General features: G+C 41.5%; 1 protein-coding gene across 1 annotated transcript; it reads right to left on the reverse strand.

The window, feature by feature from the left end:
• Nucleotides 1-4,060: 4,060 nt before the first annotated feature.
• Nucleotides 4,061-26,386, reverse strand: LOC124271059 (kelch-like protein 24). The gene is made up of 2 exons (XM_046706127.1): nt 26,300-26,386; nt 4,061-5,958 (listed from the first exon to the last, which is right to left on the reverse strand). The coding sequence occupies exons 1-2, from the start codon at nt 26,327-26,329 to the stop codon at nt 4,210-4,212; spliced, it is 1,779 nt and encodes a 592-aa protein (XP_046562083.1). The 5' UTR covers nt 26,330-26,386; the 3' UTR covers nt 4,061-4,209.
• Between the last annotated feature and the right edge of the window lie 603 nt (nt 26,387-26,989).

A 26,989-nucleotide genomic window follows, 5' to 3' on the forward strand; every position in this document is an offset into this window, starting at 1 on the left:
ATCGTAGGCTCATTACATAAACAATCTATTTAATTGTTTTTACGAAAATTAATACACTTTGCTTATTTTCGGACTTATCGTCTTTAATTTTGGTTAGTACAGAATAATATTTTGTGTGACATATGTGATGACCTGGTATTTAAATTTTAGACAGGAGTTTACACATCAATCTATGCTTTGTTTGTTTTGTTGTTTCACACCGTGATTCTGTTTTGATGATAATGAGTTTTAACCTGCGCTTTTCGACATGATGTAAGACGTGTATAAATATGTTTGTCTGGGCCAGATACCTCACTGACTAATATCATCAACTTCGATCTAATCAACTGGTAAAAGACCGCCTCCGTTGTATAGTGGTTAGAGCGTCCGCCCGGAGAGTTGAAGGTCGCGGATTCAATCCCCGGCCGCGTCGTACCAAAAGACGTTAAAATATTGTACTTGTTGGTCCCTGCCTGGCGCTCGGCATTAATGGGTTCAACACGGACTGGTCGGCTCGGAGTCGTAATAATGTGTCTGAGTGGATATTCATGTTTCACTGCGGCATGGTTTCTCAGTGAGATAGCACTATAAAACCAGCTTAAGTTTGGGCAAGTACAAACAGCCACACATACACACGCATGCACGTCGTCTTATGAGCAAAATATTCTTAAGTACGACGTTAAACCCTATTTGACCTCATGTCAACGGGTTAAGCTTTGTTTTTTATCTTTGTATGTGTCTGTGTAGATAGATAGATATGTATAGATATATAAATAGATAGATATGTAAATATGTATAGATATATAAATAGATAGATATGTATAGATATATAAATAGATAGATATGTATAGATATATAAATAGATAGATAGGTATAGATCTATAAATAGATAGATATGTATAGATATATATAGATAGATATGTATAGATATATAAATAGATAGATATGTATAGATATATAGATAGATAGATATGTATAGATATATAAATAGATAGATATGTATATATATAGAGAGTTAGATAGATATAGATATATAAATAGATAGATATGTATAGATATATAAATAGATGGATAGATATGTATAGATATATAAATAGATGGATAGATATGTATAGATATATAAATAGATGGATAGATATGTATAGATATATAAATAGATAGATAGATATAGAGAGATAGGCAGCCACATAGACGCATACGTTTGCTAGTGTTCAGCTATATGCATATGTATACATTTGTATGTACACGTTTTTCTTAGATGATGAACCTTTAGTCAAAACGATGCTGGAATACTTTCACCTATGTGTATGCCCTAAATCGGTTGTATTTATATGTCATATACCAAAATGTAAAGCACGTCCGTTATACATTGTTATGTAGTTTGTCCATATGTACTACATCCTTTTTAATATGTACCTGTGTTATAACATATCCGTGTGGCACACACGTGACGATCCAGGTTAGAATGAGTCTTCAATAACCCATGCTTGTCGTCAGAGGCGACTAACGGGATCGGTTGGTCAGACTCGCTGACTTGGTTGACACATGTCATCGGTTCCCAATTGCGTAGATCGATGCTCATGCTGTTGATCACTGGATTGTCTGGTCCAGACTCGATTATTTACAGACCGCTGCCATATAGCTGGAATATTGCTGAGTGCGGCGTAAAACTAAACTCACTCCGTGTGGCACATATGTCTACGATGTACATCTTTACAGAAAGTGTCCAACGTATTGTATTGCTTAAAAGTTTTAATCGGCTATACATGTGCATTTAATATACCACTCAACTTTTGATATATTTTATCAGAAATTAATAAATGTTGGTTGTAACTGGATTAGAACTCTATTCTCATTCTCAGCTCCCTGGGAATATAAAACACAAGCTGCTTTGCTCTTGAAGATTAAAACCCGTGAAGATCCTGGCTAAAATTGGTCTCCAGCAACCCATGCTTGTCGTAAGAGGCGGACAACGTCATCGGGTGGTCAGGCTTGTTGACTTGGTTGACACATGTCCTCGGTTCCCAAATGCGTAGATCGATACTCATGATTCTCATCACTGGATTGTCTGGTCCAGACTCGATTATTTACAGACTGCCGCCATATAACTGGAATATTGCTGAGTGCGGCGTTAAACAACCAACCAGCCAACCTACTTGAAGGTGAAGTCGCATTACCTGCTCTTATTATACTGTTTACCAATTTTCACATATTTCCCGACAAATTATGTTAATCCTGGAAAGAAAACAACTTATCCCTGCCAACAGTTGAGTAGTATGTATTTCTGTGGATTTCCTCCACATCTTCCTTTGTGTAAAAAGAGCGTGCAAACATACACCATAACTGAAAGACTTCTCACACTTTATACAGTGAATATTGGCAGCGTTGATCATATCACAGAATGGGCCATATCTTATAAAACAATGACATTTCCACGAGAACAGTTAACAATGAAATCACAGGACACATCACAACACAACAGGCTCCCACAGAGTGAGCCATATCATGGACAGTAATTGAGATCAATCAGGAAATCACACTGATCTCAGTTCTCGCTTCCGCTGGTCACAGACCTCAGGGCATCCTATTCCGGGTCATGACCTTTCATCCGACCAATCAGAGCGTTGCTTACCAGGTGAGAAAGTGACAGTCGGAATGTGTTTTCAAATCATGCAACCTCGAAATGATTATCACGAGATATTCCGAACGGCATTTCAGATTTTTCTTTTCTGCGTTTTTCAAAATTGAATCAAAGTTGAACCCAGAGCGGTAAAGCTCGTGAAAACTCACGTAGTTATTTAATTGGTCGATCAATAATCTAGACACTTTACTGAGGTGTGACCAGCAATGGCATCAGTCCTCGGATCTTTGTTCAGCCTTAGCAAGGTTGGGAAAGGTCAAGGTCAGCAGGGATGAAGTGCTGTGTTTATGACGTGCAATAACTGCACCTCAAAGAAGCCTAGCACCACTCCCTAAACTCTTTGGTCCTAAACGTATTTTGAGTAATATATTTACACAAATATTGGATCTGAATAAGTGCATAAGATAACTCCAGGCTAAAGTCCAGTTTCCACAGTTTGCCGAACGAGACTGGAATTTCGTTGCTTGGCCGTAGCGCCACCAGTGGCTATTACGAGTTACGTCCCTTCTAGCCAACCAAATTCCGTCTATCACATTACATATACATCCTCTTACTTCGAGCATCAACTTACGTGTGCACCTTGAATAAAAGTATGAAATTAATGGAAAATGCCCCTCGACGATTTGTTGACAAAACATGTTTTTGCAAATCATGATTTTGACCTTATGCAACAACTGTTCATAGACTCGTTAGTCTAGTCTAGATCACCAAGGGTGAAAACTGGACTTTGATAGTCAGTTACCTCCCTTGTCACGGGAAGATGGAGATTCCAACGATGAACGGTTTGTTAGAAACCCTGTATGTCATGTCAGATGAACACACGCGCTGGTTTACATTATGTGATATGAACAAGAAGCAGGGAGATTTCAAAGGGTATCAGTGCTATGTTACAGTTGTAAAGCTTAAATATGGACATACATTTCAGTTTCTGTTTTTCAAAGTATTCAGAAGTAATCAGCAGCTGGTATGTTAGTGTAATATGTAAGATAAGATAATACATATTATACCCCACGACAAATTTTGTGAATCTGAAAAGTGTCACTGAACACGGGGGTAGATGTCATCGTCAGTATTTGTTTGTGTCCACATTTGCTATCCTTACCCGACGGAAAAACCTTCCCGAGATACCTGTCAGCTAAAAGATCACCACCTCGTATTAGACTGCAAATTAACAAAATATGTTTGAATGTATATATGAAGACTCTTCCCAATCTCAATATTGATCATTGGGAATTGAACACCAGTACCATTCCACATTTCGATACCAGAAAGTTTCGTCGTTACAGCTCTTCCGCCAATTCCTCATTCAGGAACTTCTTTTTTGTGACAATATTGGCCCCCAAAGTTGGCCTTCCCCGCTTCATTGTTACAAATACTCCGACCATTCCACATTCAGGAACTTCTTGCTTGTGACAAAGTTCCCTCTTCATTTTACCATTCCTCATTGAGGAACTTCTTTTTGTGACAATATTGGCCCCCAAAGTTGGCCTTCCCCTCTTCATTGTTACAATTCCTCCGCCCATTCCACATTCAGGAACTTCTTTTTATGACAATATTGGCCCCTAAAGTTGGCCTTCCCCTCTTCATTGTTACAATTCCTCCGCCCATTCCACATTCAGGAACTTCTTTTTGATGACAATATTGGCCACCCCAAAGTTGGCCCTCCCTGGTAGAGTGAAGCTGATGGCAGCACTGGTGTCAGTGTCGAGCAGGCTTGGGTCGAACCATACTGTATCACGAAGTATGGCGTCCCCCGACTCGCCCCCTACTATCACTACCCCGCCACGGCATCTTACAGCGCCGAACCGACGGCGGTTAAAGTTTGGGATTTTGGACACAATTTTACACCGGTAGTCATCGTCGTAGTCCATGACGGTTCCGTCTGTGCAGAAGATGTAGATGCGTTTGTCATAGAAGACGCTGCGGGTCAGCTTGCACGGCAGGCATAGATCCCCTATGAAGTATGTGCTCTGGAACCGCGTGTCGAAGCACTGGATTGCGGACGTCTCCCGTTCATCGTTCTGGAGACCTCCGAACACGAAAATCTTTTCCTTTGAGACCGCCGCCGACATTGATCTCACCGCCTGCACGAGACAACCCGACTTCCGCCACGTGCACGTGCTGAGCTGAAACTCCTCAACGTCGCATAGCGTTCTTTTGGACTCCTCGTTCGCCCTGTCGTCATAGCCGCCCATGACGTACAGCGATTCCCCGACGGCCACCATGATGTGTCGACGACGTCCCGTTATCATCTGCGTGCATTTATGCCACTCGTTGTGCTCCGAGTTGAACCTGACGAGGCTCTGAGGCTTTTGAGAGCCCCCGGACACAAAAATATCATTGCCGTACACAGTGCAACAGTATTCGCGACCCAGTTTGAACAGTAACGGGCAAAGGATGAACCATTTCTTCTTCCGGTTGCTGTAACACAGAACGTCCGTGACCTTCTCGCCGCTGTCCGAGTAGCCCCCGAGTACCACAAGTACCTCCTCGCTGTGGGTGTGGTGGCGGTGGAAGGTGCGGGGTGACGTGAACTCATGTCTGCGAGCGGGGAGCATGTGATAACTGACTGCCTCACTCACGACCCGCTGACAGCGTCGGTTTTCCTTCAATATTGGGTGCGACTCCACCTCGTTGATGAGGTACTCGGAGGTCACCAAGGGTAGACGGAGGTGCGGTATGAGATCGTCCATGCAGCGGGACCTCTCTCCTGCGTCCGCTTTACACCACGAGAAGACGGCGTCACAGACGCTCTCTTCTTGGGGGACGTTCAAGTCGTCGTTGGAGATGATTTGTTGCAGTTCCTCTTTGTCCAAACAGTAGAAATTTTCCGATTTACTGATTTCTTGAAAATTACTGAGTATGCACGCATAGGATTTCTCCTCTAACAGCTTGCACACATGCGCACGGGCGATTTTCCACAACGCTAAACAATTGTCTGAACAAATATGGCCTATTAAGAACTTCTCGCACTTCTCCGTCAGCATCGTGATTTGAAACATGGACGATGCTTTCAAAATTTCTTCGGCGTTGTCGACGTCAACTTCACACCTTCCAGTGTACAAAAATGTCAGGATGTTCTCAAATGCGTTTGTAGAGAGTCCCTGTGGGCGAACAATGTTGTCGACACTTTCTTTCATTCCGCTGGAGAACATAGCATCGAAGTATGGCGACGTTGCCGCGAGCACTGCCTTGTGGCACTCAAACACGACATCCTTGATACACACGGTGACGTCGGTGTGACGTCTCTCCGTGTAGAGGCGGTGTAGGTTGCTCTGGAGATGCAACGCCGTCTCGACGTCGACACCCGGTAACGGCTTGAGTTCATCACCAGGATTCTGCAACATACAGGTCTATTAGTATTTCAGGTAATCTGATCTCTACCTATACAAATATACAATCATAATGCCAGGCAACAAGGAACAAAGCATTCCAGTACAGAAAGTGAATATGATAAGTTTGTAAATTTAACTAGATTATTGATTTTAAACATATTATGAATTTATTTATAAACTCGTGACGAACCGGATCAGAACTGGTTTTCAGCAACCCATTCTTGTAAGAGGCGACTAACGCGATCGGGTGGTCCGGTCGCTGACTTCACGTAGCAATGCTCATCACAATCACATGATTGTACGGTCCATGTATTTACAGATCACTGATATATACCTTTAATATTGCTAAGTGCGGCGTTAAACAACAAACAAACAAATAAACTCTCCCAAAAAAAAAGAAACGCATCATGAAAAGAGCAATTTCATGTAGCAATGAATTAAAACGTGATTCATTTTACAAAAGGTTTTGCTCTGTTTATGAGTCCTATGGTGTTTATGTTTTGAAACATCACAACAAAACGCACCATCCGTAAAATACCCGTATTTAACAGCATGATTGTCAATTTCGGCGTGTAGTGTCACAGAATACACAATTCACATGCAAAGTTGGGGATCAGATAGTCTCAGTGATGGGTATAAAAGGTGGATCGCTGTCTATCTATTATTCACTGTATTTGGAATATTGTTGACGAACGCAAAATGCCACGTCTAAGTGAGGCCAACCGTCATATCGCCATTGGTTTGCTTGAAGCTGGCCAGTCTCAACGTGCAGTTGCCCGACGCATGAATGTTCAGCAAAGCACCATTTCACGGCTCTGGGAGAGATATCGCCGGCAGAATGCGGTAGCAGATGCCCCTCGTAGTGGGCGACCTCGAGCGACCACTGCGGCGCAGGATCGCTACATCCGGGTACATCACCTGCGTCATCGAACAGCTACGGCGACCAGTACCGCTCGACAAATACCCGGATTGAGGAGGCTTTCTGCACAGACCGTCAGGAACAGGTTGAGAGAGGCTGGTTTACGAGCCAGAAGACCTTATTTTGGCCCTGTGCTTCGACAACAACATGTCGACATCGAGTTCAATGGTGCACCAACGTTCAGGCCTGGAACCTACCGAATTGGCGTACAATCTGGTTCAGTGATGAATCACGATTTCTATTGGAACGATGCGATGGAAGAATGCGGGTGTATAGACGTCGACGTGAACGTTTCGCCGACGCTTGCGTTCCCCAGGTGGACAGATTCGGCAGGGACAGTGTTATGATGTGGGGGGAGATCACCTGCTGTAGGAGAAGTGATTTGGTGATGATCCAGGGCAACCTGACGGCTCAACGGTACTGTGACGAAATCCTACGCCCACACCTCCTTCCCATCATTGATCGCCAGAGGGAGTTGTTTCAACAGGACAATGCCAGGCCCCACACAGCACGTCACACTAGAGACTTCCTCCAAAACCACAACATCAATGTGCTCCCCTGGCCCTCAAGATCACCGGACTTAAACCCGACCGAACATCTGTGGGATGCCCTGGACAGATGGGTGCGACACTGTAACCCTCAGCCCCAGACACTTCAGCAACTCGCACAGGCACTACAGGCAGAGTGGGCTGCGATTGGACAACACGAGATTCTGAGACTAATCGTTCGATGCCGAGGCGATGCCGTGCAGTTCTGGATGCCACGGTGGTCACACGAGGTATTGACTTCAGCGCCACCACATGTCTCCATGTGACACTCAAACTGACTTTCCTCGAGTTGGTGCCAAAGACGGATAAGTCTGCATTCCCAGTGTGCAATTTCGCTATATTTCATTGACTCATAAAGCCTACAAGATGTTTCAAAATAAACATAAAAATACAGTTGAAATTCCTATATGCGTTTCTTTTTGGGGAGAGTATAGGATGTCATATGAATCTGCAACTAACCATGACACCAATCATGTTTTAAATGTTGTCATTTATACCTTACAATTCAATATTATTTAAGGCAACATTTTCACACCACACTTCTCTGAAAAAAATAACGAATTTATCTCAGTAATACTATCAGCCCTCAGGGAAGCTATAACATATTCCTAAAACATTACTTATTTACATTACAATATTAAATTAGAAACGTTCGAATGAAATAATGCAACGTTGCGCCCTCTACCGGTAAAACATTGTTTCCAGCGAACCCCATAGAGTTGTGTCCCTTGGAGCACTCTTTACGAATATCCTCCGCACAACTTGTGATTGAAACCAGTTCGGCAAACACCGACAACACCGCATGCGACAGTTTTCGATGTACGTTGCAATTGTTTACATTCCATATATGGCAAGTGTTCTCTGTTTGGAAGCTGTTCGCATAGAAGTTTGAAGTATCGATTTCAGCCAAGTCGTAAAGGATAATGAGTTTTTTACTGCATCAATAGGAAACTAAAGTGAGAGCATATGTCCCAATATGTATAATATAGGTCAAATATTGTCGAAAATATGTGACATTGTGCTTTTAACATCGATAACTGATATTTATATGATATTTTAATTGAAAATCAAGCATAAGATAAAATCAGCTGAGAGGTATGGTTTCTTTTTCATACTTCAGATCAATAGTACATCAAGACCTCAAAACTCATGTAATATATGTCCCGAACACAAATAACATCGTCAATACTGAAAAATAAGTTAAAAACTTCCTCGTCTGAGAAAGATGAGTTCACAGTTGTATAGCACTCCGGGGAAACCACAGGTTTAGTGCTGAACAAAACAGAATCTCAGTATAGAAATACTCAACCTACGTACGGACGCACTCACCCACCCAATATTTCCGCTTCATTCCGTCGATATATGCAATCACTGCAGTTTGAAATCAAATCAATCTAATACCTGCTGAGGGTTTGTTGACAAATGGCGTGATCCCACTTTAGCATCGATTTTCCTCCAGTATATTTTGTCATTCTACGAAACACCATGTAAATAGAATAACAGAGGACACTGCATAACAATAGACCCAAACATCGACCATACAGTTGCCTGGAGCAAGTTAGAAAGTCTGTTTCGTCTTGTTAACATGTCGGTTCCTGCATTATTTATCCTATGCTCATCCAAAACAAACCACTGTTGGTATGTCGCGGATAAATCAATAAACACACGACACGATGTGCAATAATGTGTCTAATATATTCCCTGGGGGTATTTTGTTATGCCTCTTGTTTTGCCCGGCTTTTGTCAAACTTTTCCATCTGTTATGATTCACAATGCCAGAACGTGGTCAAATGTAACATGGTACAGATTCCAGTACTTTTTGGGTTGAGTCCATCCAGGATTCGAACCCATACCCTTAGAGTCATTGCCAACACACAAAGTCAGCCATCTAACCCACTCAGCCATCGCAGCTTTACTTGTTGGTTTTCCTAGCACGCGTTGTCCTCGTCACAATAATATTCCGTATTGGCGGAACGGCTTCTTTTCACTTTATAAGTATCAGCACACATGCATCTATATTCTCTAAATATTTATAGCAATATTTTGTAGTTCTATCTCTTTAAGTAAGCGCTTAAAGCCAACAAGACGCGTGAAGATCCGGGATGGAATTGGTCTTCAGCAACCCATGTTTGTCGTAAGAGGCGACTAACGGGATCGGGTGGTCAGGCTCGCTGACTGGGTTGACACATGTCATCTTATCCCGATTCCGTAGATCGATACTCATGCTGTTGCTCACTGGATTGTCTGGTCCAGACTCGATTATTTAGACCGCCGCCATATACTAGTAGCTGGAATATTGCTGAGTGCGGCGTTAAACAACCAACCAACCAGCCAGCTTGCATGAAGGTGAAGTCCCATTACCTTCTCTTATTATACTGTTTACCAATTTTCACATGTTTCCCAACAAATTATGCGAATCCACAAATAAACCAACAAACCAAACCTCATTGATCCACAGTTACTCATAACGGACTGGTGTAGTGGTTAGAGCGTCCGCCCGGAGAGCGGAAGGTCGCGGGTTCGATCCCCGACCGCGTCATACCAAAAGACGTTAAAATATGGTACTTGTTGGTCCCTGCCTGGCGCTCGGCATTAATGGGTACAACAAGGACTGGTCGGCTCGGAGTCAGTATAATATGGCACGATTAACAGCTGAAAGGAGAGAAGGTGCCATTGGGATGGTGCAGATGGGGTCGACATACAATGCTGTTGCCAACGCCCTCGGATGCCACCGTATCACGGTTATAAGACTTATTCAGGGCTTCAGACAGGCTGGGATCACCGTAGACAGACCAAGAAGTGGACGTCCACGCATCACAACGCCAGCTGAAGATAGGTACCTCCGTCATAAAGGAAGGAGGGTAACGTTTCTTTTGGCGTTTAGTGTATATAATGTGTCTGAGTGGGGTATTCATGCTTCACTGCGGCATGGTATCTCAGTGGGCTAGCACTATAAAACCATCTTAAGTCTGGGCTAGTACAATCAGCCGCACATACACATACACACGCATGCACGTCGTGATATGAGCGAAATATTCTCAAGCACGACGTTAAACCCAATTTCACCACCACCATAACGCACTGGTCGCGCATGTGCAGTTCCCTTACTATTATTCCGTCTGGATTACGTGTTTAACAAACCGTCGCCATCTTTGCGTGAGTATACATGGCTGTCATTAATATTCAATGTAGCCGTCATGTTTGGTCGTCGCAATGCAGTTGTAAGCCGCTGTCTGTCGTGTGGGGCAACCGCGTGCTGGATGTGATTCAACATAGTTACACATCTGTATGTATGTATGTGATTTTACTGGTATGTACCTGGTGGACCTTTTGGTGGGTGTGTGATGGATGGGTGGGTGTGTGGATGGGTGGATGGGTGGGTTGGTGAAGGGATGGATGGTGGATGGATGGGTGGGTGGGTGAGTGAGCGGATGGATGGATGAGTGGATGGATGGGTGGGTGAGGATGGATGGATGGATGGGTGCGTGGGTGGCTGGGTGGGTGAGTGGATGGGTGAGTGAGCGGATGGATGGGTGGGTGAGTGGATGGATGGGTGGGTGAGTGGATGGATTGGTGGGTGTGTGGAGGGATGGGTGTGTGTGGATGGATGGGTGTGTGTGTGTGTGGATGGATGGATGGGTGGGTGGGTGGATGAGCGGATGGATGGATGGGTGGGTGGATGGATGGGTGAGTGGATTGATGGGCGGGCGGGCGGGTGGATGGATGGATGGGTGGGTGAGTGAGTGGGAAGGATGGATTGGTGGATGGATGGGTGAGTGAGTGGATGGATTGGTGGTTGTGTGGATGGATGGGTGGGTGTGTGGATGGTTGGATGGGTGGGTGTGTGGATGGGTGAATAGGTCGGATGGTCGGTGTGTGGATGGATGAGCTGGTCAGAGAGTTTGATCAGTGAATTGACAAACTGCCGTCCTACAGCTGAAACTGAGTGCGTGGAGTGCGGTGTCTAACAACAAACAGATTAATACCTGGGCCCGGTTGTTCAATACTCGGTTATCTTAACCGCCGGTTAACTCCTAACGGCCGATTAAATCCTTAACCGGCCGTTAGGTAACCGAACGTTAAATATGCGTTGTTCAAAACATGGTTAGTCATGCCGTTAGCTAACGTCGCCGTCAAAGTTTAATAGTGTGGTTAACGTCACTGGTTAGCTTTCATATATCCCACAATTCCGTTTTCTGTTTACTTCCGGATTACCCAAAATGGAATCGCGAAATGTCGCCTGCACCCCAAGGAAAAAGAGAAGTCGAAATTTCTCTGCTGACGATGAGAATGTAATCCAGTCAATGATTGAGACCAACTCTATAGTTTATCATAGACATGCGAATGTCGTAGCGCTACGAACGCTTGTATTGGAACACAAGGTTCCAGCCGTTTGCATATATATTTCAAAGACATATGATCCCAGCTCTGTGTGGGACTTACTTCAATTCCGACAACAGAAAAGACATTTTAATGAGAAACTATAGCACAGCTATAGATAAAATATGATGAATCCATGAAAATACATGTAATATTAATACTAGAAGCATGTTTTCAGTGGATAGAATATTTACAAATATTACACACAGGAGTTACGCTTAGACGGCTACAGTCTTAATGAATCTTTGAATTCCCACAAGACCTATCGCTCACTTTTCACTCCTTAAATTGTCATGACTGTATGGCCAAGTCATTAAGATGCTATCAATATCATTTATTAATTATTTGCCAAGTCTGTCAAAAATTGTAATGTATGAACACACATTGCCAAATCTTTTAACATCAAACAATATAGATGTTGTGACAATAATACCATTAGCTTTTTATCTGAAATATGCATTCAATGCCAATAGAAACTTAATATGCTACTAGCACCACGTGAAAGTAATCAAACTGTAATTGTACTATAGGCCCCAGGGCCAACACTGCTGAATAAAATCGATCTATTATTCGACCTTACTGTTGACAGGAATCTCATGAATAGAACTGTGCAATATCGTCATTATCTGAACGCCTTCACAGACGCATATTCCGGAAAGATGTCTTGAAAAACATGAAGCTGCGTCTAATTTATAGATGAACATAATTTCCTCAATACTCATTAATCAGATGAACCTTCATTTAGTTCAATTCACAAGTGACTGCAGAAAATGCATAATTCTTTTTAATGACTTCAAGGTCGGAAAACATGTATCATATTTCATAAGTGTATTATAGAACGCTGTAGTAGATGAACATAATTTCCTCGATACTCATTAATCAGATGAACCTCCATTTAGTGACTATAGAAAATGCATAGATATAACTTTTACATGTTTTCCGTCCTTGAAGAAATTGAAAAGAACTAGTTCTTTTCAATTTCTTCAAGGACGGAAAACATGTATTATATTTCATAAGTGTATTATAGAACGCTGCAACGATTCGGCAGAGAAATACTATTGTGCCATTGTATTACTTATATAAAATACATCAGTGTATAACATTAGCATTCAGATATTGTTATAAAATAAGTTTAAAATTCGAAACATTATCGTGTAATATGACAAGAGATAGTGTTGTGTTCGCTGTGACAAAAGGGTTCTGATATTCAAATATAAAAATTTAATCAAAGTGACTACGAAGTAGGCCTGCATGTCACTCACAACTCACAACGTTTCATGGAAGGCCGGTATTGAGACGCCAATTACATGAATTACATCACATATATTTCATATTCAGCGGCGACAAATGCATCACTGAATCTAAAAGCTGGGACAGGTACTACGGTACTCGAATCCGGGTCGGGTACAGCTGGAATCGAGTCCTATTTCTAGGGAAACGGGTTCTGAATCGGGTACCTCCGTAAAAGATTAAGCCCTTTCCTCTCCATTCAAATATAGGGAGAGAGCTCTGTAATGACACAGGGCACATATCAATAGCTTGTCTTTTCGTTTTTGACGTAACACACATTTACATCATTGAGTGAGTGAGTGAGTGATAAATTTAGTTTTACGCCGCACTCAGCAATATTCCAGCTTTATGGCGGCGGTCTGTAAATAATCGAGTCTGGACGAGACAATCCAGTGATCAACAACATGAGCATCGAAGTGTGCAATTGGGATACGATGACATGTGTCAACCAAGTCAGCGAGTCTGACCACCCGATCCCGTTAGTCGCCTCTTACTACAAGCATGGGTTACTGAAGATCAATATTCTAACCCGGAAATTCGATGGGCACAATTTTACATCATATTGCTGTATTGTCCGATTAATGTAGCATAGTTTTCTGCCCGGAATAACTGTAATTAATCTGTGCATGAGCAGTACAGCAGGAACAGAAACGTTCGTTGTTATAACGAGGAGTGTATAAGTAATGGTGTTACGTATATTGGTTAAACAGACGTAAATTAAATAGCTTGAGGTCAGTTTTAATGTCTTATTACCACTTTTTCAAGTTTTCTATTATAGTCTCTGTCAAATCGTGATTGAATATTCAGAGGTTGACCCGAATGTATTTTTTACATTTCCGGGTACTCGATTCCGATTCGGGTAAGTACATGCGGGTACTCGATTCCTTTTTTTCCTACTCGTCCCAGCCCTACTGAATTCCTCATACATTTTAGAATCTAATTACAACTGGTCTTTGTCATCAATACCAAGTGTCTAGATAAACTGAAACGAAAGATATTGGAGGTGGAAACAAATGCTGTGCTCGAAAGACAACACCTGTTTGAAATGTAAACAAGGAAAATTTCAGACTTTATACTGTGTAGCATTTTCTCAAATTTTCAGACACCCATTTGCATGGAAAGAGCATAGTAGCAAGAAACAGGAAATTAAAAATAGATACAATACAGGAATGTGATATGTTTATACGAAACTGTCAATTAAGTTTCTGTGCAGCGTGACGCCATGACTGACGCAAAATCACGCAGAACGACAACGGTAATAATCGGCATTTCTGGCCGCTTCTTCTCTTTCTTAAAATGAAAACGATAAAACATGTAACAATACACAGATAGTCAGAATCATTCTGATTACTTACATCTCATATTTATGTACAAACGATCCCTGAATCAAAGGAAGGGTCCTCGCAAAACCCATGTCAGCCGCCATTTTTTAAGAAATCTCAACGGTAGTGATGTCATACGTCAACATTGTTGTACATATTTGGCAATTTCTCTGAGGTGAAGGTCGGTAGAATAAGAGTATACACAATCACCATATCCCGCCGATTACACTTTCAGTATCATAATGTAATCATTCGGATATTTTTTCATGAAACTAATTTAATTATCTACATTTAGTCTTGTTCAATATCATATCATACGTGGGTATAGGGTGTACGTGTTTGATTCTTTGAAAGTGTTTGTTTGAATAATATTTACAGAAGATTCACACATTTAGTGTAGTAAAACATATAAACCTTTACACAAGTGTTAAAAGATGAAACGTAGGCATCATGTTCTTGTACAACGTGTATTTTAGTTCCAATGAAGTGCATAGTTACAGTTTCGTATGTAACTCTTCGTCAGAATAATTTCCAGTATCGAAGTCCAGTCCACGATACACCCTATCCGTTCTTTGCTGAACTGGCCTCATGAAAGCAGTGTTAGCCATGAACGCCATTTGCGAGTTAACCACACTGTTAAAAAGTTAGCGGCGGTCCTTAGGTGTGTTAACTTAACGTCACGTTTAACAACCTGTTTAAAGTTAACAGAGTTTTGAACAACAAGATAACCCTCAGTTATTAGTTAACGGTGGGTGTGCGGATGGTCGGGTGGGTGGATGGATGGGTGGCTGTGTGAGCGGATGGATGGGTGGGTGTGTGGATGGATTGGTGGGTGGGTGGGTGAGTGGATGGGTGAATAGGTCGGATGGTCGGTGTGTGGATGGATGAGCTGGTCAGAGAGTTTGATCAGTGAATTGACAAACTGCCGTCCTACAGCTGAAACTGAGTGCGTGGAGTGCGGTGTCTAACAACAAACAGATTAATACCTGGGCCCGTTGTTCAATACTCGGTTATCTTAACCGCCAGTTAACTCCTAACGGCCGATTAAATCCTTAACCGGCCGTTAGGTAACCGAACGTTAAATATGCGTTGTTCAAAACATGGTTAGTCATGCCGTTAGCTAACGTCGCCGTCAAAGTTTAATAGTGTGGTTAACGTCACTGGTTAGCTTTCATATATCCCACAATTCCGTTTTCTGTTTACTTCCGGATTACCCAAAATGGAATCGCGAAATGTCGCCTGCACCCCAAGGAAAAAGAGAAGTCGAAATTTCTCTGCTGACGATGAGAATGTAATCCAGTCAATGATTGAGACCAACTCTATAGTTTATCATAGACATGCGAATGTCGTAGCGCTTCGAACGCTTTGTATTGGAACACAAGGTTCCAGCCGTTTGCATATATATTTCAAAGACATATGATCCCAGCTCTGTGTGGGACTTACTTCAATTCCGACAACAGAAAAGACATTTTAATGAGAAACTATAGCACAGCTATAGATAAAATATGATGAATCCATGAAAATACATGTAATATTAATAGTAGAAGCATGTTTTCAGTGGATAGAATATTTACAAATATTACACACAGGAGTTACGCTTAGACGGCTACAGTCTTAATGAATCTTTGAATTCCCACAAGACCTATCGCTCACTTTTCACTCCTTAAATTGTCATGACTGTATGGCCAAGTCATTAAGATGCTATCAGTATCATTTATTAATTATTTGCCAAGTCTGTCAAAAAATTGTAATGTATGAACACATTGCCAAATCTTTTAACATCAAACAATATAGATGTTGTGACAATAATACCATTAGCTTTTTATCTGAAATATGCATTCAATGCCAATAGAAACTTAATATGCTACTAGCACCACGTGAAAGTAATCAAACTGTAATTGTACTATAGGCCCCAGGGCCAACACTGCTGAATAAAATCGATCTATTATTCGACCTTACTGTTGACAGGAATCTCATGAATAGAACTGTGCAATATCGTCATTATCTGAACGCCTTCACAGACGCATATTCCGGAAAGATGTCTTGAAAAAACATGAAGCTGCGTCTAATTTATAGATGAACATAATTTCCTCAATACTCATTAATCAGATGAACCTTCATTTAGTTCAATTCACAAGTGACTGCAGAAAATGCATAATTCTTTTTAATGACTTCAAGGTCGGAAAACATGTATCATATTTCATAAGTGTATTATAGAACGCTGTAGTAGATGAACATAATTTCCTCGCTACTCATTAATCAGATGAACCTCCATTTAGTGACTATAGAAAATGCATAGATATAACTTTTACATGTTTTCCGTCCTTGAAGAAATTGAAAAGAACTATAGTGTATTATATACATGTATTATATTTCATAAGTGTATTATAGAACGCTGCAACGATTCGGCAGAGAAATACTATTGTGCCATTGTATTCCTTATATAAAATACATCAGTGTATAACATTAGCATTCAGATATTGTTATAAAATAAGTTTAAAATCCCAAACATTATCGTGTAAAATGACAAGAGATAGTGTTGTGTTCGCTGTGACAAAAAGGGTTCGATATTCAAATATATAATTTAATCAAAGTGACTACGAAGTAGGCCTGCATGTCACTCACAACTCACAACGTTTCGCGAAGGCCGGTATTGAGACGCCAATTACATGAATTACATCACATATATTTCATATTCAGCGGCGACAAATGCATCACTGAATTCTAAAGCTGGGACAGGTACTACGGTACTCGAATCCGGGTCGGGTACAGCTGGAATCGAGTCCTATTTCTAGGAATCGGGTACCCGGAAAGGGAGAGAGCTCTGTAATGACAAGGGCACACAATAGCTTGTCTTTTTCGTTTTTGACGTAACACACATTTACATCATTGAGTGAGTGAGTGAGTGAGTTTAGTTTTACGCCGCACTCAGCAATATTCCAGCTTTATGGCGGCGGTCTGTAAATAATCGAGTCTGGACGAGACAATCCAGTGATCAACAACATGAGCATCGAAGTGTGCAATTGGGATACGATGACATGTGTCAACCAAGTCAGCGAGTCTGACCACCCGATCCCGTTAGTCGCCTCTTACTACAAGCATGGGTTACTGAAGATCAATATTCTAACCCGGAAATTCATGGGTTTTTACATCATTGGTATTGTCCGATTAATGTAGCATAGTTTTAATAACTGTAATTAATCTGTGCATTAGCAGTACAGCAGGAACGAAACGTTCGTTTTTATAACGAGGAGTGTATAAGTAATGGTGTTACGTATATTGGTTAAACAGACGTAAATTAAATAGCTTGAGGTCAGTTTTAATGTCTTATTACCACTTTTTCAAGTTTTCTATTATAGTCTCTGTCAAATCGTGATTGAATATTCAGAGGTTGACCCGAATGTATTTTTTACATTTCCGGGTACTCGATTCCGATTCGGGTAAGTACATGCGGGTACTCGATTCCTTTTTTTCCTACTCGTCCCAGCCCTACTGAATTCCTCATACATTTTAGAATCTAATTACAACTGGTCTTTGTCATCAATACCAAGTGTCTAGATAAACTGAAACGAAAGATATTGGAGGTGGAAACAAATGCTGTGCTCGAAAGACAACACCTGTTTGAAATGTAAACAAGGAAAATTTCAGACTTTATACTGTGTAGCATTTTCTCAAATTTTCAGACACCCATTTGCATGGAAAGAGCATAGTAGCAAGAAACAGGAAATTAAAAATAGATACAATACAGGAATGTGATATGTTTATACGAAACTGTCAATTAAGTTTCTGTGCAGCATGACGTCATGACTGACGCAAAATCACGCAGAACGACAACGGTAATAATCGGCATTTCTGGCCGCTTCTTCTCTTTCTTATAATGAAAACGATAAAAACATGTAACAATACACAGATAGTCAGAATCATTCTGATTACTTACATCTCATATTTATGTACAAACGATCCCTGAATCAAGGGAAGGGTCCTCGCAAATCCCATGTCAGCCGCCATTTTTTAAGAAATCCCAACGGTAGTGATGTCATACGTCAACATTGTTCTACATATTTGGCAATTTCTCTGAGTTGAAGGTCGGTAGAATAAGAGTATACACAATCACCATATCCCGCCGATTACACTTTCAGTATCATAATGTAAAGATTCGGATATTTTTTCATGAAACTAATTTAATTATCTACATTTAGTCAATATGTTCAATACGTTCAATATCATGTCATACGTGGGTATAGGGTGTACGTGTTTGATTCTTTGAAAGTGTTTGTTTGAATAATATTTACAGAAGAAATTCACACATTTAGTGTAGTAAAACATATAAACCTTTACACAAGTGTTAAAAGATGAAACGTAGGCATCTTGTTCTTGTACAACGTGTATTTTAGTTCCAATGAAGTGCATAGTTACAGTTTCGTATGTAACTCTTCGTCAGAATAATTTCCAGTATCGAAGTCCAGTCAACGATACACCCTATCCGTTCTTTGCTGAACTGGCCTCATGAAAGCAGTGTTAGCCATGAACGCCATTTGCGAGTTAACCACACTGTTAAAAAGTTAGCGGCGGTCCTTAGGTGTGTTAACTTAACGTCACGTTAACAACCTGTTTAAAGTTAACAGAGTTTTGAACAACAAGATAACCCTCAGTTATTAGTTAACGGTGGGTGTGCGGATGGTCGGGTGGGTGGATGGATGGGTGGCTGAGTGAGCGGATGGATGGGCGGGTGTGTGGATGGATTGGTGGGTGGGTGGGTGAGTGGATGGGTGAATAGGTCGGATGGTCGGTGTGTGGATGGATGAGCTGGTCAGAGAGTTTGATCAGTGAATTGACAAACTGCCGTCCTACAGCTGAAACTGAGTGCGCGGAGTGCGGTGTCTAACAACAAACAGATTAACACCTGGTGTTCAATATTACTGGCGTGAAAGAAGAATCTAAAACACAGTACAAGTGGAGGACAAAACGTTTTGAGAACTATCTAAATTTATGAAACAGCTATGCCGCTAGTAGTATTGCATACATTGATCATTCATGAGATACCTGTGAAAGTTTCAACACCTCGCAACAAACAGTATTGATATTGTGATTACTGGAAGAGAGATACCTACTGATATTATGGAGAAGTCTAAAACAGGTCCCTAAACTAAGCTTCTTTTGTAGCCTTGAGTTCACCATTGGCAAATCGCCTTCCACGCAAGTGAGACTTCCAATTTCGAAACAGGTTATAATCACAGGGTGCCAGGTCAGGACTGTGTTCGTGGATTCTGCTTGTGTTGGCGCCCTCTAGTGTGAGGACAGGAACTATAGCTCTGTACTCAGTTTTACAATTCTCCATGATATCAGTAGGGTATCTCTCTATCGTTGAAATGTTGGGCAACTGCGGACTGCGACTCCCCAGCTTCAAGGCGGCCTATGGCGATGTTTCGATTGGTTGTACTCGTGGCATGATGATTTCCTCTTTTTCAGGCAAAAACGAATGACAAACTTAAACACGTTTGCTTTCTTATAGTGATCGATATCGCATGCTTTGCCGCATTCGTCACCACTCGCCCCTTTCCGCAAACTTCGCTATTCGGCTTGTCCCGGAATAACACGAGTTGGTCACGAATGGCTTTGCCGCTAAATTGCACGTGTATTTTGCTTTGCACGTTTTCTTGGTGACGTTTTGGCGAATATTTCTTCAAACGCTTCTAAAACATGGGAAAAAAGTTACAATTGACGCGTTTTGACGGTGAAACTGTTAACAATCAAGATGACGTTTTGGAAAGAAGTAGTATATGTATTAATTATGCGTGGAAGTGTATTCATCGTAAACGCTGGGTTAACAACACGTACCTTTCAGAATCGTCCTCAGTTTACACACAAAAAACCGTCGGTCATGTATTTACAGGGGGTCAACTTTGAGTGTGGTTGCGTGCGCGAATCTGGGATTCCGCGGTAGATGTAAAAACACGCGATCAGCGGGATTCGTCGAGATATTACAATTTTCCCTCAATAATGGTCAATAAAAAAAAATCGTGAATTCTCGGTTGGGAAATTGTTGGTTTGTGCGCAGAGATAATTTGTCAAAAGCAATTTATACATCATGTACATGTATGTCGTCCTCGCTGAGATGTGGAAGAACCAGTCGTTACCTTGACGACTTCACTTCGCGTACATTCGCCACTCAGTTTCACATGATCATACTTCGGTCGTGAATTTGCGTCCAGATTTCAACAATTCAGGTGAAATGGAGCGCCGTCCAAGCGTTCATTCTTACACAAGGTTCTGTTCCACGATGGGACAACGCGGCGTCTGTGGTATATCTAAGTGAGTGAGTGAGTTTAGTTTTACGCCGCACTCAGCAATATTCCAGCTATATGGTGCCGGTCTGTAAATAATCGGAACTGGACCACACAATCCAGGGATTAACAGCATGAACATCAATCTACGCAATTGGGATACGATGACATGTGTCAACCCAGTCAGCGAGCCTGACCACCCGATCCCGTTAGTCGCCTCTTACAACAAGCATGGGTTACTGAAGATCAATTCTAACCCGGATCTTCACGGGTGTATATCTTAGTTATACTACGTAGTCGTAAAGTTACGGTCGCGTTCTAAAGCGAGACCTTGAACAGTTCTGTTGAGTTTGATAGTCAGAATGCCCAAGCGGTTAAGCGATATGACACGGTGGACTTTGACAGAGAAGGTAAATTGTTATGATTTGGCAAACAGTTATCAATAAATCGATGTGATAGGCGATAGCCATTAACTGCAACTTGAAACACGTTCATTGCAACGTGACAATCGTGGAACAAGCAATTTCACGATAAATGTAGGTCAGGAGCTGGACACCAGAAATCAATTTCCCGTTGGTTTAGCAGTTATTATCAGAGATGGTTTTCACATAGATTCTGTCAACATTATAATGAACTCATGATGAACGGTGGAGCACGTTGTGTCTGTAGCAATAGGTTACCTTTCAGTAGGCCGATTGATCATGCCTGTTTTCTCCAGGGATATAGCCGAATGACTACGCACGTTTTCCCACAGCACCTGGCTGACTGGGTAAGCCGGATTTCTGTAGAGATGGGGCCCACTGGCCAATTTATTTCTCCGTAGGGTTATGGTCACTGGGTAAGCTATATTTTTCTGTAGGGATACGTCTGATTTGGTAAGCCATTATTGGGTAAGAACGTTTTCTGTACCGAAATGGCCGGGTGGGTAAGCCAGTTTTCTGTAGGGATACGGCCGATTATTGGGTAAGAAAGTTTTCCATAACGAAATGACCGGTTATTAGGTAAGCCAGTTTTCTGTAGGAATACAGTCGACTGGGTCAGGTAGTTTTCTCTAGGGATACGGCAGACTGGGTCAGGCAGTTTTCTCTAAGGATACGGCCGATTGGGTCAGGCGGTTTTCTGTACGGATACGGCCGATTGGGTCGGGCAGTTTTCTCTAGGGATACGGCCGATTGGGTCAGGCAGTTTTCTCTAGGGATACGGCCGATTGGGTCAGGTAGTTTTCTGTAGGGATACGGCCGATTGGGTCAGGCAGTTTTCTGTAGGGATACGGCCGATTGGGTCAGGCAGTTTTCTGTAGGGATACGGCCGATTGGGTCAGGTAGTTTTCTGTAGGGATACGGCCGATTGGGTCAGGCAGTTTTCTGTAGGGATACAGTGGATTGGGTCAGGTAGTTTTCTGTAGGGATACAGTCGACTGGGTCAGCCAGTTTTCTGTAGGGATACAGTGGATTGGGTCAGGTAGTTTTCTGTAGGGATACAGTCGACTGGGTCAGCCAGTTTTCTGTAGGGATACAGTGGATTGGGTCAGGTAGTTTTCTGTAGGGATACAGTCGACTGGGTCAGCCAGTTTTCTGTAGGGATACAGTGGATTGGGTCAGGTAGTTTTCTGTAGGGATACAGTCGATTGGGTCAGCCAGTTTTCTGTAGGGATACAGTGGATTGGGTCAGGTAGTTTTCTGTAGGGATACAGTCGATTGGGTCAGGCGGTTTTCTGTAGGGATACAGTCGACTGGGTCAGCCAGTTTTCTGTAGGGATACAGTCGATTGGGTCAGGCGGTTTTCTGGGTTTACCCTCAGCTAGCTCAAAAATGGTTCACTGGGTCTCAAAATCAGTCGTGTGTAACGATGCGGTAAATTGACATTTTTATAGCCAATTAAGCTATCGTGTGTATCAGACTTTGGGTCTCCAGTAAGGCAGAACTCTGACCCTCGCATAAGGATGTAAAGTAATTAACACTTAAAAGTGAGATATATGCACAAACGATCATAGTTTGAAATCGCTATTATTGTTTTGTATTAAAATTTGTATGAGCGTTAACTTAGACCAACCCTTCTTGTATTCGGTGTTTCATTTAATATGCATACCCCCTTGTAATACAAACCAATAATAGCGATTTGAATCTATGATCGTTTGTTAAACAGCTTTTATCCTAAGCTGAATAAAATTCTGAGATTTAAATGTTCAATTGGCAAAGTAAAATAATGAGGATTCGCAATCTTAAGTTCACTTTATTTGATTTACTTTTTTGTTTAAAGTGAAATTCATCGGTACGTTTTCACTGCAAACATACAGATTGTTAATGTTGGTATGACTGGTGGTTGTGTGGTCTTGCAAACTTGACAGGGGTGTAGCTAGCAGCTAGTTTTCTGTAGGGGTATGATCGTTGGAAAAGATCAGTCCTATGGGCATAAGCTTGTCAGGGCGCCCAGCAGGAACCACTGTCACTGATGCTAAGAATAAACTATTGACTGCGATTATATTGTAGGACATTGATGCATGGAACCTGCCTGAATGAAACACGGGCTTCTGGTGAAACATCTGTCTAAGTGTTCATCTGACATACGTCTAGCCATATACCTCCCCATTCATACATCTCTGATCTTTTCCATTAAGTGAAATTTACATCGTTTTATACCTATATTTGTATATAATTATTGTTTTACAGTGCAAGATGAAAAATGCAGCAGAGAGGTGAGGTGAGGTGAAATTGGGTTTTACGTCGTGCTTGAGAATATTTCGCTCATATGACGACGTGCATGCGTGTGTATGTGTATGTGTGGCTGCTTGTACTAGCCCAGACTTAAGCTGGTTGTATAGTGCTAGCCCACTGAGATACCATACCGCAGTGAAGCATGAATACCCCACTCAGACACATTATACGGACTCCGAGCCGACCAGTCCTTGTTGTACCCATTGAGGGTGTGATGTCATGTATATGTATTTTATAATCTAATCTATAATCTAAATCTACCCATGCTATCTATTTATACATCTCCTAATACATCTTCTTAATCTGCCTGACCATTGAAGATCCGGGTTAGAATGAACCTTCAGTAACCCATGCTGGTCGTAAGAGGCAACTAACGGGATCGGGTGGTCAGGCTCGCTCTCTTGGTTGACACTTGTCATCGGTTCCCAATTGCGCAGATCGATGCTCATGCTGTTGATCACTGGATTGTCTGGTCCAGACTCGATTTTTTACGGACCGCCGCCATATAGCTGGAATATTGCTGAGTGCGGCGAAAAAGTAAACTCACTCACTCACTCACTCTTAATCTGCCTACATCTTTTATCTCTCTCTGTCTGCCTGTCTCTCTCTCTCTCTCTCTCCTGATGGAGGGAGAAATATTGCTTAACGCCGTCTGATAGATGTCACACATATCTGTGAAATGACGTTCTTTGTAATCTAACGCTTGTCACACCTTTTAGCAAACGTTGTCAGTGTGATTGACGTCATTAAGTTTGTGGTGGAAGGCTGCGATTTGCAGTGACACGTGATGACTACAGTCCACTTCTCACCTGTCAGTCTGAGAATCCGCGATACAGATGCCATGTTATGGAATTATGATGCTGTCAGTGTGTTCTGCCATTATGGTCCAATACACAGATTCCGGACTTTAAAAGCAACGCGTTTCCGGGAAAATAACATAATTATTAATATTAAATCAATTTTAAACAACCACAGCGTTTACGAAGGTGATACCAGTATATATGTCTGGTATGTCGTACTTATCGACCGTCATGACAACGCGGTTAATAATTAAAACATCATTACTTATTAGACAGTGTCCCAGTTTCATCAACGCATCATCTTCAGTGGTAAGACTTACATCTACGCGGGCTAAAAATATATAATTTTGACAGAAGGCAACTACATTTCATTTTAAAAAGTCCAGGTGTTGTTGCAGACTGTGAAAATCTAGACTTGCATTATTCAGAGCTATAACATTACAATCAGGGCGTGCCGTAGGGAAAATATACCACATAATTAAAAAAAATATTGATGCGCGGAGTGATTCAGTAATAGGTCATGTGCGGAATAATACACCAGTAGTTGCTCATGCGCGAACTGACAATTGACAGAATGGTTGTTCTTCCGTGTAGTTCTCTGTACTGATAATGTGCGAAGATTCTGTGTTTGTTTTGGATTGTAGAGACTTTAGTTAATGTCAACAGTATCCGTCTAATAGTTGAATTGGTTGGCTAGGTACACATGTATTCCATTGGCAATCGATTACGCCGTCGCCAAACAGTTGTTCCATTAAAAGATATTATACTATCTAAAATGTCAGACTGTATATTTATATAATGTTCTACAATATATGACTGCAGTGCAAAAGGATGTAAACGCAAAACACATTGTTTGATCATCCTCCTCGAAATTGGTGAGTACAATCGTATATAACGATTCAGACAACTTCATGGACTCGTTTATCGTACGTATGTGCATTTATTTATCAGAGCGACGCTTCGATGCAGATGTAGATTCCGACATAGTTTTCACCTTTAATGAGCTTGATAAAGGTGTTAGAATCTACATGGAAACGTCTATCTATGCAATAAACAAGAATTTGTTACAAACAGTTTGACACTGTGCTACTTTGCATAAGTATTGGATTTCATCAAACAATTTCAGACGTAATCAAAATGTTATTATGCAGAAAACAGTCGCCAAAATACCGCATATTTATCCCGGTAGTTCACGCCAGACGTTTTTATACAAGAGAGAGTTTTCTCGAAATATTCATTGAACGTGTTCTTGAGATTGCCCCATACGGGCATACACACACCTACAAACATTGAACATCTATCTATCTATCTATCTATCTATCTATCTATCTATCTAAATGTCGATCTGTCTGTCATACATCTAGCCACATATCTCACCATTCATATATCTCTGATCTTTTCCATATACATCGTTTTATACTTGTATTTGTATATTATTATTGTTTTACAGTACAAATGCAGCAGAAAGGTATTATGTAATAAATATGTATTATGTACTCTCTCTCTCTCTCTCTCTCTCTCTCTCTCTCTCTCTCTCTCTCTCTCTCTCTCTCTCTCTCTCTCTCTCTCTCTCTCTCTCTCTCTCTCTCTCTCTCTCTCTCTTTGTAAACATACTTCCACAGCACTTCACATGTGAGCCTCACAAAATACATTCCAAAAACACAGTTCGGTTCAACGACACGACTACCAAACAGCATGTTCTTTCTTTCAAATGGCAACTTACTAAAATCTATTAAATTGTTTTTTAAATTCACTTCTCGGAAATGCAATCCACATTCAAGATCAATGGTGTCATTTTACATCTGTAACGTGATACACAAAACATACAATTACTAATTAAATAACGTTCGACTATATATTCTGTTGCCAGTGGCATGTAGACACGTGACACAGGCACAATATGGACAGTATTGGACACAAGAGTCAACTTGTCACATTTTTTGTCGGAAGGACGTCCTACATGAAATGATTCATGGACGGGACTCTGGATTTATCCACCGTTAATTCCTACTGTAGTCGGCAACAATAATTGAGATTGTGGGTTTTGTCATCGCGTGACGGTACGCAAATTGTAAATAATGTCTCACCTGAAAGGTTTGTGTGGTAACCGTTGACATCTTGGCAGTGTCTCACAATACGAGAAAACACCTTTCTTGTTTCGCGTCCATACTGCTTCTGCGGAAATAGTGACGTATACACGCCCCACAGCGATTACATCCCTTTGATATAAAAGTAATGTTTTCGCATGTCTTTATTGACTTAATAATTGTGATTCTTTAAATGTTATTCTTGCCTGGCTTCAAATGTAAACGGGGCTCTTAGCGTTACGAATATTGTATCTTTATGCTAAAGGATGGAGGACTACAGTCATCGCTGTCCTGCAAAACTTTGTACAGGTGTGCCAAGGTGAGACACTGAGTTATCTCCCTTTATCATGTGAAAACCCGGACAGCAGCCCTGTACTTATTCAGGTTTCGTAAAGGTATTTCGCCGTATGCGTTCAATTACTTAGCAGTACGTCGGCGCCTTGGGATCCGTTGTCATGGTGACAACTGATGCGTGAAACAGATCGATTTAAATAAATCATCAACACAAAAGACAAACAATAGTATTCACTTGTGTACAGCCTAGTTTTAAACAGATTCGGGTCACATTTCTTGTTTGATTTTCTGAATAACCTTCATGTACGTGAGTCAGTGAGCGAATTTAGGCGGACGTTACTGAGTGAGTGAATAGGGTTTTATGCCACTTTTAGTCGGCGGGGGGACACCAAAAAT

This window comes from Haliotis rubra, unplaced genomic scaffold, assembly GCF_003918875.1.
Source record: "Haliotis rubra isolate DU_JTF1 unplaced genomic scaffold, ASM391887v1 Scf157, whole genome shotgun sequence".
Taxonomy (NCBI): domain Eukaryota; kingdom Metazoa; phylum Mollusca; class Gastropoda; order Lepetellida; family Haliotidae; genus Haliotis; species Haliotis rubra.